Here is a 14,348-nt window from a genome sequence, read left to right on the forward strand (position 1 = left end):
ATTAGAGATTACATAATTTTCGCGGAGTATTTCACTAATATAATCAATACTTCATTATTTATTGATATTGATATTCCTCGGTGAAGGATGTTGGTGCTCGTGGAATTCTTGTGAATTTCGCAAGGTATGAATGATGTTTTCCAGAAAGTTACGAGTACATCGAAAATGAAAGTTTACAATTAAACATGTATTTGAATAATACACTTGGTTTATTATGGAATGGAATCTATTAAGTCGAAGCAGAGATTATAGTTAACGATTGTTAAGTCATTAACGAATGATGTACATCATAGCATATTAATAACATGAACTAACCGAGTAGTTAAGATTCACACGTAATAGCTTAGTACGAAAAGATTTATTTTGATCTCAAAATTCATATATATATATATATATATATATATATATATATATATATATATATATATATATATATATATATATATATATATATATATACATATAATTTCTTCAGAGGGAATGAGTTAATACTTCATAACTCGTTGATACGATATACGCGTTGTTGATTAGTGATGATGTTTGCGGTGATTATGGATCTGGCGGAGCTTGTGATGTTGTAGATGCTGCTGATGCTGACGATGCTGATGGTACTGACGGTGTTGGTGATGTTGACGGTACTGTTGATGCCGGTGATGCTGCTGGTGCTTGTAATCTTTGCACCATATTCTCCAAAGCCACTACCCGAGCGCGAAGCTCGTTGACTTCTTCTACTAAACCGGGATGATTGGCGGTTCGGACGAGCGGATGAATAAGATCCATAATTTGAGATAGTATGTAATCATGACGAGATACTCTGGAGATGAGAGAGAAAATGGTATTACGAACAGGTTCGCCGGTAAGTGCTTCAGGTTCTTCGCCAAGAGGGGAATGTGGTGGATGGAAGAGATCACCTTCTTCTTGTCTCCAATGACTAAGTAGGCTACGAACCCATCCCCAATTCATCCAGAATATGTGATGGCTGATTGGTTAATCCATTCCGGTTACACTGTCTTCGGAGTTCAGGTGAATATCCATATCGGAATAGCTGTCGGAGTTTAAGGAATTTGAATTAGATACGGGATCCATCTTGTATAATTAGAGAGATGATTTTTGATATGAAATAGATTATAGAATTTAGATTGGTACTCTTCAATACATAATTTACATATGTATATATAATACCAAAATTCCATAAATCACGGAGGAATTTTCGGAAAATGTCAAGTAAAGTTTACAGTAACAGATACGCTGAGATATGAATTTTTTCGATACACTATCTATGCAGTAAATGCAGTAAGACATGTCTAGACTTAGGAATGATAAGCAAGGAATTTTTGACAATAAGTGGTAAGCAAAACTTGGTAAAAACAGATACGGTCATAGTCCAGGCTCATTAATGCATCCTAACAATTACCAGTTAAACACACTAATGCAGATTCTGGTTTCCTATGACCTCAAGCTCTGATGCTAACTGTGATGACCCGTCCGAATCTACTTTGGACGAATACATCATTCATCGATTTCACAGTGAAGTACTGACCTCTACATGATACGTTTTGTAAACATTGTAATCTTTTGAAAAGGCACACCATAATTGAATATCAAATTCCAAGGTTTTTGACGTTTGATGATTTCTACATATTGACAATCACCGTAATTAATAGTTTACAATACTACATCCATTGATAATGCAGTCAAAATAAGATACATGGTGATGATTTTGTGAATGCAACGTTTTCTCGAATAAAGCATGTATGACTCCATGCACATAGCTTGTATATCATATAAGCAAACAGCGGAAGACTTCTATTAACCTGAGAATAAACATGCTTAAAAGTGTCAACACAAAGGTTGGTGAGTTCATAGTTTTAATGTTGCGCATAATCTGTATATAAAGGTGGATCACAAGTTTTCAGTTGTTTCATCCAGAAACGTTTATCAAAATATCCTACGAAATTGAGCACCCTGGTAACTAAACTTAACGTATATATAATTTGTACCCTTTGGATAATCATCTTAATAATACACGCAAACCAACGTGTACGCTTCTCAAATAGCATACGTCCGTTAAAAGGCTAGTGCTCTAGCTCGGACGGGGATATCAAGCCATATGGATCCATATGCTACTACTCGCGCCCACTAGTTCTTATAACTGGCAGTTACTAGTTACCAAAGCTAAGGGATTTTCGGTTCAAACTCAGTGTAGAATTTAGTATGTACTTGTATCCATTGCGTTTAAAATAAAGTGCATGTATTCTCAGCCCAAAAATATAGATTACAAAAGCAATTAAAAAGGAAGCAAATGAAACTCACCTTAGCAGCACATAAATTCATTCATCAAAATGTGATTGAAACTCGGAATGCAAAGTAACCATAGATCTCAACCTAGAGAACATATGTTGGTCAATACATGTCTAACAAGCTAGGTCAGGTCATAGTGTATCATAATGCTAATGCTCGAGACCGACATACAAAAGTCATCTCAAAAGTTAATCTGACACAATATTATCTTTAAATCTATACATGTCTATTAACATAGTATAAGTCTTGATAATTGAACGAATTTATAGTTTATCAAATTCAAAACATTATTTATTTCAGGAGCTATGTTATATTTGAATTATCATGGCAATCAAACATACTTTACTATTTCATATAGTTTTCCAATACTTGTAAAATCAGATTATAGTATTTATAAAGCTTTAAAACATGATAAGACAGCCAACTTTGACAATTGTTCAACAAGACGAGACGTGCCTTATATAGAAATTTATTTACTCGATTAGTAATATTTGAAAATCCGAATTATCAATCTTATAAACAAGTTGTTTAAATATCAATTGCAGATTCAAAAGCAATTTCAATTAATGTTAATTATAATTCAGTTGACCATAACTTTTAATCCGTTCCTCGAAAACACACGATTTCTAAATGAAAAGTTATTAATTTTTCGCCAGCTTTCCAAAAACATGCATATCATATACTTTATATCAGTAGCATATGTATCAAATTCGTGATTCATCATAATCTATCTAATGACAAAATTAAAGCATACAAGCATGCATAAACATATATACTCGAGCACTAGATATGGATACACTATTAATATATAAAAGATAAGATATAAATGCTTACGTATTAATATTGTGATTCAATATTGCAGAAAAGTACGTAGACGCAACGGAGATGATAAACACTAGTCTGACCTTACGAGCTATACCTCCAAACAATACCCATAACCTCCATAGCTATAACCCATAATTTCCTTAGCTCTATCCCGCTCGAAAAACCCGTTTTGAATTAATTCGCTCATGACCTCGTCGTAGTATTTTATGTATAATACTAATAATAACGCTACCTACTAATACTAATAATAATAAGATTAATATTAATAATAATAATAATAATAATAATAATAATAATAATAATAATAATAATAATAATAATAATATATTTATTTTTTTATTTATTTGAGCGAAATATGTGAAGAAATGAATCACAAATCGAAATGCGTTCAATTTATAAGAGATGTTCAGCCCACCTACCCCCCCATGCGATCGCATGGGATTTTGCCTATATGGCCATGCGATCGCATGGCCTGAAATTACAGCTCACAATGCATGTCGACACTTATATCTCATATGATTAATATAAATAATATTATTTAATATATAATATATTTAATCTTTAGAATTAATTAAATATTATATTATATTCACGTGCATAGTTGACTTGTAATTTTTACACCGATGTGTTGTACGTTGACCCTCGACTTCAGTAACGGTTCCGGTTTTTCGAACGCATTTTCGTACGCTTGGAAAACTTGTACTTTACGTTTTGTGTAATGTACCTTTATCAATAATAAGACTCAAATCAATGAAAAATTATCCACTCAAAGTGTAACTTATTCATTTGAGTGTTTTGGTCATTTGCTTCTATAAATCGACGTCTCGTTACTTACCAAATTATATTATAATAATACTATTTTAAATCCAAAACGTTTTACGACTAAGTTAATATTATATTTTTGTAAATATATATATATATATATATATATATATATATATATATATATATATATATATATATATATATATATATATATATATATATACATATATATATATATATATACGTATATTTTCCAATCCAATTATAATGGTTCGTGAATCCTCAGAGTTTGGTCAAGGTTAAATGAATGTATGAATACAGTTTACACTTCTTGAGATTCAACTTAACAAACTTTGCTTATCGTGTCGGAATAATATAAAGATAAAGTTTAAATTTGGTCAGAAATTTCCGAGTTGTCACACTATGACTACTCCAATGGAACTGAACCTCAAAATGAAGAAAGATCAAGGAAAAGAACTCAAGGATGTAAAGTTCTTCCGACAAATGGTTGGAAGTTTGATCTATCTAACCATCACAAGGCCAAAAATTGCTTACTCGGCTGGCATTGTTTCACAATTTATGCAATGTCCAACTAATGTTCATCTTGATGCAGCAAAAAGGGTCCTTCGTTATGTGAAAGGATCAATAGGACACGGCTTCTGGTATAAGAAGTGCGATAATGTTTTGTTAAATGGTTTCGTGGATGCAGATTGGATGGGAGACGCAAATGATCGCCATTCAACTTCGGGTTACTGTTTTAACATCGGTTTCGCTGTTATTTCATGGTGTAGCAAGAAGCAAGATGTTGTTGCTTTGCCTAGCACGAAAGCGGAATACATAGCTGTAACAATGGCGGCTCAAGAACGTACTTGGTTAAGAAGATTGATTGGTGACATACTTGAAAAAGTAGATTATGTTTTCAAATTGAAATGTGACAACGAAGGTGCAATCAAGCTTGCTTCGAATCCTGTGTTTCATGCCCGTACTAAGCATATAGAAATGAGATATCATTTTATTCGTGAAAATGTTCTTAGCGGGGAAATCGAGCTAGCAAACGTAAGGACAAATGCTCAAGTAGCAGACATCTTTACTAAAACTCTAATGAAAACCAAGTTCATGGAATTTCGAGAAGCGTTGGGGATTTTTGATCGAGAGTTTGCACTAAGGGAGAGTGTTAAAATTAGTGCAAAATAATCCCTTGATTTATGGGATATTATAATCCCTTGATTTATGGGATATTTTCAAAGCATACACATGCATAAATTAACTCCGTATCTTATTGCTTTATTTGCTCATTTAATATTTTGTAGAAAATCTTCTCATGATCTTAAGCATAAAGATGTTTGTCATCTAGTACTTTGTTAGTTTCTATTGTTAGATATGCATTTAATATGCACTATGATTTCTCTTGTATTTAAGCATGTGTGAGTGTATCATTTGTTATCAATCGAATACACATTTTGTTTTCAGTTGCTTGTTTCCTATTTTAATTTGTTTACTAAACTTCTATTCCCAGCAAGTCTTTAATTATTTTATATATCACCAGACTAATGGCCCTTTGTTATATTGTTGAGAAGTTATCCCACATCGGCCACGAGACAAAACAAATGTATGTATATAAGTCTAAGGGGAAGTCCCTCTATCACCAATTGGTTTTAGAAAAAAATGAACTCTTGGACTTATATGTTGTACATGTTGTTGGGCTATACGATTTATCAATTCTCGCATGGTATCAGAGCTTAGGTAAGCGATTTTACAAAGCGAGTCCGAGTCAGACCCCATGTGTGTGCCGCCGTCACTACAAAGAGATCAAGTCAGGCCGCTATTGTGCCGCCATCTCTACAACCGTTCCACGCCTCGATGTGAGGGGGCGTGTTGGGAAGTTATCCCACATCGATCATGAGACAAAACAAATGTATGTATATAAGTCTAAGGGGAAGTCCCTCTATCACCAATTAGTTTTAGAAAAAGATGAACTCTTGGACTTATATATTGTACATGTTGTTGGACTATACGATTTATACGATTTATCAATTCTGTCATATATTTCATTAAGTATGACGCCATAGTATTTCTAGATATAGTATTCCCTTTTTTGTTTTTAGTGGTCGAAAGGGATCGAATAATTTAGAATATAGTTTTTGTACTATTGGCTATTGGTTTTGTAGGTAGCAATCAAAGAAACAAAGTACCAAATTGTATGTTTATTTTATGATATGGATCGATGTTGATACCAGCTTCTTTTTTCAAAGCAATATTGGTGGAGCCCTAAAGATAGTAAAGAATTACGCTTGTAATGTGCCATATCCAAAAGATACTACTTTTCTCTATAATTACCAAATTACCCCTGACTCGTATCATGTGCATAACTTAAGGTGTTGGGCTTCCATGCTCACATTCCCACTCATCCTACCTATTTAACTCCTTTTAAGATATTTAAGTAATCAGAAAATTTAAAAACTAATTTATTTACTTGGTTACTGCATCATAAGATAAAAATTTTTGACCATTAACATTGAACTTATGTTAGTAATCTTCTCATACTCAATGATCTGTGTGCACGAATGTTCAAAAAATAATTCAAAACAGGAGTTACTTAATGGCTAAGAAGTGAAATTTAGTCGTTTTCATTTGTATGTTAAAGTTCATCCATACCTTTAGTGCATAAAAAAGCAATTGTGCCAGATTGATATAAATTTGAATTCATATATATGTAGCTTTATAGAACCATAAGAGTATAATAAGACCATATAAAGCTAACAAAATAATGATATCATAAAAAAGCCATTTAACAACAAACAAACAAGATGACAAGGGTTAGTAACACATTAATAGGTTTCTTGAACCTATTGACACTCCTAATATCAATTCCAATAATCGGTGGCGGATTATGGATGGCGAAAAGTACCGCCACTTGTGAAAGCTTCCTCCAACGACCGCTTATGGTGGTGGGATTCATTATCTTGCTTGTATCGTTGGCTGGTTTTATAGGTGCGTGTTATCATGTGGCATGGGCGTTGTGGGTGTACTTGGTGGTGATGTTGCTATTGATCATGGCCTTGTTGGCCGTGACGATTTTTGGGTTCGTGGTGGTGGGCCCGGGTGGTGGCGTGGAGGTTCCGGGCCGGGCATATAGAGAGTATCACTTGGTAAATTATTCACCTTGGTTGAGAAAAAGGATTGAGAATAATAATTATTGGATGACTGTTAGGACTTGTATTTTGGGATCTAAGACTTGTAGTAAAATTGTTATGTGGACTCCTATTGATTATATGCATGAAAACATGTCTCCAATTCAGGTATCTTTCTTTTATTATTATTTATTTCTTTTTGTGCAATTAATATTTTATCACAACAATCACATAATTACTATTGTGTTTAGGACTTGATTTAATTGAAGAATATTTTGGGTAGTAATTCATATAAAATGTCAAAATATATATTTATACATCACCTAGCATGTTAGATTTTAATATTTTCGTTTATTACTTGAATCATTGATCAAGAGTAGAAATTTGAAAGGAATGTAAGAGTTAGCACTAAATCATAGCGCAATTACAAGTTATCTTAATAAATAATTTTATATAATTTTGTAAAGAACGTATAGGGTAGATATAGATGCATTTAAATTTCAATTGGTTCATGGAGTAATTTATATTTGACAATAAAGAAATTCTTCCCATCAGAAGTAAATTTGAATTTTCAAAACTAAAAAAATGACTTATGAGTCTTGATGTTAAAATTAGTGGTTTACAGAATAAGTGTACAACCAAATACTATCATATATTAATCATAGTATTAATTATGTTTCTGTTAAATTATGTAGTCAGGTTGTTGTAAACCACCAACTGCGTGTGACTACCAAGCGCAAACGATGACACAAGATCCGGACTGCTATAAATGGAGCAACGATCCAAATTTGTTATGCTACGCTTGCGACTCGTGTAAAGCAGGGGTGCTAGAGGATGTGAGACGACATTGGCATAAACTATCGGTTCTCAACATCATTATGGTCATGCTTCTCATTGGCATCTATTTTGTTGGTTGTTGTGCTTTCCAGAATGCAAAGCGAGCGGATAGCTATTACCCTTATGGTGAATCAAGAATGTACAAAACTAGACCGAAATGGAGTCTCTATTCATGAGTTGTCACAACGAACAACGGCTAGGAACATCTCTCACCATGAGCTACAGTAGTTACAATAGTTTAGCAGCCAATTTTAATTATCTTATATGATAAAAGTTATGATATGATTATGATAATTATTTCATGGGTGTACGTATATAAGAAGACTTTGAAAAATTGAAAATTCAATTGTGTCTAACATGATGATGAAACAACAACAATTTTTTATGTGTCATTGTTTTTATACCATCAAACAGTGAAACAACACTCTCACATAGTATTCGAGAACAAAAAATCAACAATGTTCCTCAAGATTTTAATATTTAAATCATATATCTTAAAAACATAACCAAATCAAGTGTAGCTCATTAGTGCAATACTACAAGGCTCTACGACAATTAGAAGATCAACTAGGTTGGTGGCCCGCGCTACGCGGCGGGTTTGAACAACCATAAATTGATGATACTATTCTCTTCATCTAAGATTATGTATAACAGAGTTATAGAAACGTGCAGCTGAAGGCTAACCTGATAGCTTTTATTTTGGGCCCAATAGATCTTTTAACACCTCAAACTACTGTGTACAGTACTACTATAAGTTTCAATGTTAAGACAAATTTGGCTTTACTAAATAGCCTTCTTTTATGTGAACACAGGATCATCATTTGGTTTTGTTGATTTATATATGAAGGTGAAACCTATAAAAACAGTCATTTATTCATTTTTAGAACATTATAGAAGCATTTATTTATTTAGCAATAATAGCACAAACAAAACAACATAGTTATAGGCTTCCTAATAATTCAAGCCTCATTTCTAAGGAGTTGAATAAGTAATGTAATTCCTCTATCTTAATAGAAACAACCTCTATTCCTTCAACAAAAGCTAAGAATTTTGAATTTCCTTAAAAAGGATAATGATCATATCAGCATAAACTGAAATCATAAAATGTTTATGAATGATTAACCTGTGTAACATGATTTTTGAAGCTAACATTCTCCTTATACGCAGTTCAAGTCCAAAGAAAACCATAACACACTTGTAGTATAATTCCATAAAGTAAAACTTGTGCTACCTGAAATACAGTACAAAAAAATTAGTGTGTTATGTTTCATGTTTTCCAAAAAAAAAAAAGCGTATAATAAATAATAAAATCAACGAAAAATTGTGCTACGCATTTTGTAAAATCTCATTGAAGTATAATTTGGTAATCACCTGATTTGAAGCACAGTTAAAATAAGCATCATGGGCAGATCCATGCCAAAGAAAACTCTCCCTGTTCGTAAAATTTTACATTAGCACCTCTCAATTTCATTGATACAATGGCTTATTCAGGTTACTTGTTACTATAAGCCGTTGTAGTTGTTACCCAGTTTTGGAAATGAAACAACACTGTAAAAATTGCAGAAAGTGTATAAGATTATATCTTTACTATGGCTCAGTTTAAAGCTACATGGCTGAGAATGTATATGTATAACTAGTAGAATATGCAAGATGTTTTAAAAACACAATCTTAAAAACCTTATATCAACCTTTCAATTTTTTTTTAACCATAAACAAACTCAAGTAATGTTAACTTCTAGTACAAGTATCATGATGTTATAAACGTATGATTCTACCCACGTATACATTTTCATGTCCTAAGAATGCATTATCAATGTATTACTTCTTATATGCATTTATGTGGTCTTGTAAAGTTCTAATTTGTCTTAAAGAGTTAACACCATATAAGAGCTAGTAAATCAAGAAACAGACAATGATAATTGAGTAAGAAATCAATATATGTTGAGCTAACATGTGATCCAGCTCCAAACCTAACTAAAAATCAAAATAGAGTTCAGCGAACCTTTGAAATTTCACGAACACCATTTTCCATCATACAAAGACTACTTGAGCAACGTGATCAGAGGTCGATTAATGCATCAAATAACTTGTTATACACATACTTCAAAAGTGTGATTTCTTCCAAATTTCACCAAGGTTTGAAATAAATCACAATTTGGAGTCACTAATTTTAAGTTCAAAACTAATAATAAAAACAAAGATGCAAGTAGCTATTCGATTTACTATCCTTTCAAAATAAACTTACTAACCTTTAATGAACAATTTCAAATAGCTCATTTCAACAAACACCTTGTGTACATCAAAGAAAATATCTATACAACTATTCAAATGTGCAAGTAAGTCACAACAATTGATGAATGGTTTATCCAAATATAACCGAAACAAATGTAACTAAGCAAATCATTGTTATATGGCAATCAACTGTTCACAAAATAAGTATTGGAAATACATAAATCATATACCTGGATTTTATAACACAATGGTTCATACCTAAATTCACAATTGAAGTCAACCAAATCCTTTGCAGTTTACAGATTCCATCTGAAAAATGAGAGGTTTTGATTGAACCTACATGGTATAAATTTAGAGAAACTTTCACGTTAATGCACAAACACCTAAAAACATAAATCGAAAAATCGATTCTGTCATTGACAACATCGCCTTCAATTGCAACACAAACAAACACACACACATGAACAACGACAAAGAAATCAACACGAAAACCAACCTGGAAATGTAGTTTGAATCGCAAAATAGAAAAGGGAGAAAACGATGGAAGATTGCAAGTGAATATTGAAGATCATTTTTAGCCCAAAAAGTATTTCAATATCAGATGGGAGAAAACCGAAGCTGAAACATGTATATTTTGATGTCATGTGAAGCATTCGACTGAGTGGAAGCGGTGGTGTTGGCCATGGGGTCATTGGTGGTGGTCGATAGCGATGGTGGTGGTTAACTGTGGATGGTAGGTAGTGGTTTACAAAACCCTACATAAAACAAATGAGGGAAAAACCATTAAAAGTTGGTGTCGGGTCGGGTGGGAGAGGAATTCGGTTTCTACAGTACAAACCGTCCATTTGAGCCGATAGCATTAGTTGTTCATTTACGGTAATTAGGATATTGTTAAATAATAATAATTAATAGAAATATAATATAATTTAATTATAATTAATAATAATAATGATGAAACAACAACTTATGAAAAAGCTTAGATTTTATAATTAACAACTTATGAAAACCCTTACTCTATGATCTCAGTCATATAACTCAATTACATAACACATAGATAAATAAAATGAAACTTACATTTTGGGAAGTCAGCGTTAGCAACAAATTTCTCAATAGTAACATAAACCAAATTACTATCAACCAAAAACTTCAAATAACCCTCAACAGTTGATTCCCATTTGGGCAATGGTTTATCTTGTGTTTTTTTCACTTGCTTTTATCTCATCTTTTGTATGCAATTTCATTGCGACAATTCTCACCTCTTCCACAAACCCTTTTCTATTTCTTAATCATTTATGCAGTATTATTTAAAGTACATAAAACATATTCTACTATTTTCACTACTCTATCATCAGAGGCAACAACAAAGTTAAATACATATGATAAATATTGATAGATTTGATGGAGTATTTGTTTGATAATAAAGTAACTTTTTTAAACAAATTATTTAAGACGCTTCAAGCAATCACATCAACTATGAACGTTTCCACCCTCCTGACCAACTAGACCCGTTTATGTTTCAAGCTACATTTTTATGTTTGACCCGATAGACTGATTTCATTGACCACAAACTAATCATCAAAGTATAGCATATACATTCAGTGAAACCTAATGTCTTCCGATATAATGATTTAGCCATTTATTTATGCGTTAAAAATAATCATTATGTGACTTTCGATATTCAACTATTAGAGATGAAGTAAAACCCATATCAACATGTTTACATGTATATAAGTCATATGCCAAATGCAGAAGATCACTAACCTGCCTGTGTGCTCATGTAAACACCTCTGTTGTAGTTTTTGGTGGAGAGCATGCAAATATCCTCAATTGGAATACGCCCGAACCATATAGCCTTCAAAAGCTCATTGTATTATGAGCATATTAACACATGTTTCTATCTGAAACAAATTGCATTTGAAGATTTAAACTTTTTATGGCCTATAACTGATTAAAACATCATACAATGATGCTCATGGTGATCATCATCCATATCATATAAAATCAAAGCAAAATCTACATTAATTGCAAAAACCCATGGAAAATTTCTAGAACTCTTACCAAATACTAATTGCAAGATGCTAATTATCTACCAAATACAGATCCATTATTCCAAATAACCTCATATAATTACCTAAAAGGTTTGAGCTTATATAAACCCTTACCTGGGTGGTTTAGTTGGGGTCACATGTGATATGGATAGAGGTTCACGACCCTTAAAGCAGATACATTTACCAATTCTTTAATCCTCTTATGTCTGTCTGTCCAATTTCAGTTAATTATCCTATTATCATACCTTCTTTAAGTTCACAGTCAACAAGTAAAAGTAAATAAGAACAATAAATAACATAATAATGAAGTAAAGAAACTTAAAAAAGCTGGAAAAATTAAGATTCAGGAGAAATTCGCACCTGGATTACGAAAAAATAGCGAAGAAACACAAACACTAAAAATTAGGGAAGAAGGATGCTGTGTAGACCAGAAATAGTAAGCCGACGGTGAAGCTGGTTGTGACCAAGTTACAGGTGGAGAGACGGTTGTTTATTGTGCCGGAGATGGTGGCGACGGGAGGAGGTGTAGATCGGGAAGAGCATCCTAAAGTAGAGATAAAGTTTCTGTATATAGTTGTAGTTTGTATCGGGTTGAGTGGATCAGGTCATGCGGTGGTGCCGCTGCTGGACAGTAGTGGCGATGGAGGTGGCGGCGTTGGTGGAGCTGCTGCTAACCGTTGGTGTTTTAGTTTACAAAGAGGTAGAAGAGAAGTGGAGGAGATGGTGATGGCGATGGTGACGGCGGTGGTGGTGGAAGTGGCAGAGATGGAGATGGTGGCGATGGATACCATAGTTGGTGAAATCAAGCTGAAGTGAACAATGTAGGAAGGAAGATGGAATTTTGGGGAAGGTGGAGAAGGTTTTAGAGGGGTAAACAGTGTAAAAGTGTGACAGTGAAAATAAGCCTTATTAGGCAATAGGGTTGAAGATAATTTATGGTTAATTTATGGTGTGTAGTATATAGTGTAATATAATATAGTATAATATAGTATAGTATATAGTATAATATAATAGCTGAAATTGCAATCAATAGCTGCATCCTCACTACAGAGGAAAAAAGACTTGCATATACAGAACTTTTGACAAATTTCAAGCCATATCACAGAAATTTTAAAATTTCAACAATTGTAAATCGAACATCACCTACAAAGCCTGGAAACAGAGTAGACAAATCTTGCTTCACAACATAATAATCTATATTATGGCTTTAGTGGACATATAAAGATGAATAAAAATAAATTCAGTTCAGGCATTTATGAAATCCTTCGAATCATCAATTCATCATCTGCCAAACTTAAAATGCCATTAGACGCTACAGAGTGTATTCAATCTTAAGGTTCAAAAGAATGAAAAAGCTCAAACCATCAACGTAAGTAACCTACTAACCGTGGTCAATATAACAATCCACCATCAAAATGCAACACTCAAACTGATATAACACTAAATCAAACCTTAATAATTGAAAAAATCGTGTTCAATCAACACTCATTACGTTTCCAAAAAAAAATAAAAATAAACTTTTAAAACAGGAGTATCTGTAAGATAGCATTTGAATATGTGATTGATCAAGCATAGAATAATCGGGTCGGGTTCGGTCCATGCTTGACATCAAAGAAGGGGGATTTAAGGGTCAACTGAGTTTAACTCTCCGGTCCGGAGTACCGTGAATAACCCCCTGCGAGATGAGGATCTCAGCGGGGGGTGGTTAAACATAGACCCACCATCGGCGGATAGTCCGGTCAGCGATGGCTCGCGATGGGTTATAGGGTTTATGTTCATAGCACGTTACCCGTATATCAAGAATGTCTAGTGAAATGCTTTAAGTCCGGTAGCGTGGGTATAATTGCGCTATCTTAGATATTGCGGGTGGTCCATACGTGGATACTTAAAATAGTATGTGTGTAAGTTCTCCAAGAACAGATCCCTTGCCTTGTGATTCGAGTCCGTTATTTATAGCTACAGTGCCGTTTGCTTATTGGAGCCACGTGTTCCACGTTGCTTTCTTGTCGGTACTGCCTGGTCGTTCAGGGGAGGGGGCCAGGGAATAGTACTGTTGCTCTCTGCTGACTGTTGGTTCTTTTGCAGAGAACGTGGCAAGTAAAAGCCACATCATCCTCATCTAGCGCGCTACTCTAGCCTAGCGCACATTTACTTGCGCCTGAGGTACTAGAGCGCTAGATCTGTGCACATATGGTGTAAGTGTGATGCG

At 33.6% G+C, this 14,348-nt stretch overlaps 2 protein-coding genes and 1 long non-coding RNA gene across 4 annotated transcripts; 2 read left to right on the forward strand and 1 right to left on the reverse strand.

Moving 5' to 3' along the window:
- Positions 1 to 4,314: 4,314 nt before the first annotated feature.
- On the forward strand, positions 4,315 to 6,188 carry LOC139863344 (secreted RxLR effector protein 161-like). Its single transcript, XM_071851979.1, has 3 exons — positions 4,315 to 4,834; positions 6,060 to 6,079; positions 6,129 to 6,188. The coding sequence occupies exons 1-3, from the start codon at positions 4,315 to 4,317 to the stop codon at positions 6,186 to 6,188; spliced, it is 600 nt and encodes a 199-aa protein (XP_071708080.1).
- Positions 6,189 to 6,646: 458 nt separating this feature from the next.
- LOC139863049 (tetraspanin-6-like) lies at positions 6,647 to 8,176 on the forward strand. Its single transcript, XM_071851696.1, has 2 exons — positions 6,647 to 7,190; positions 7,718 to 8,176. Exons 1-2 carry the CDS (start codon positions 6,699 to 6,701, stop codon positions 8,033 to 8,035), a joined length of 810 nt encoding a protein of 269 aa, XP_071707797.1. The 5' UTR covers positions 6,647 to 6,698; the 3' UTR covers positions 8,036 to 8,176.
- Positions 8,177 to 9,269: 1,093 nt separating this feature from the next.
- LOC139861330 (uncharacterized) lies at positions 9,270 to 12,323 on the reverse strand. Of its 2 annotated transcripts, none has more exons than XR_011763721.1 (3): positions 11,853 to 12,323; positions 10,350 to 10,427; positions 9,270 to 9,407 (listed from the first exon to the last, which is right to left on the reverse strand). It is a non-coding gene; the product is annotated as an uncharacterized lncRNA (long non-coding RNA). The 2 variants fall into 2 exon arrangements; XR_011763720.1 differs by lacking the exon at positions 11,853 to 12,323 and adding an exon at positions 10,588 to 10,811.
- Positions 12,324 to 14,348: the final 2,025 nt, after the last annotated feature.

The sequence above is a fragment of the Rutidosis leptorrhynchoides genome, chromosome 8 (genome assembly GCF_046630445.1).
Source record: "Rutidosis leptorrhynchoides isolate AG116_Rl617_1_P2 chromosome 8, CSIRO_AGI_Rlap_v1, whole genome shotgun sequence".
In the NCBI taxonomy this organism is placed as follows: domain Eukaryota; kingdom Viridiplantae; phylum Streptophyta; class Magnoliopsida; order Asterales; family Asteraceae; genus Rutidosis; species Rutidosis leptorrhynchoides.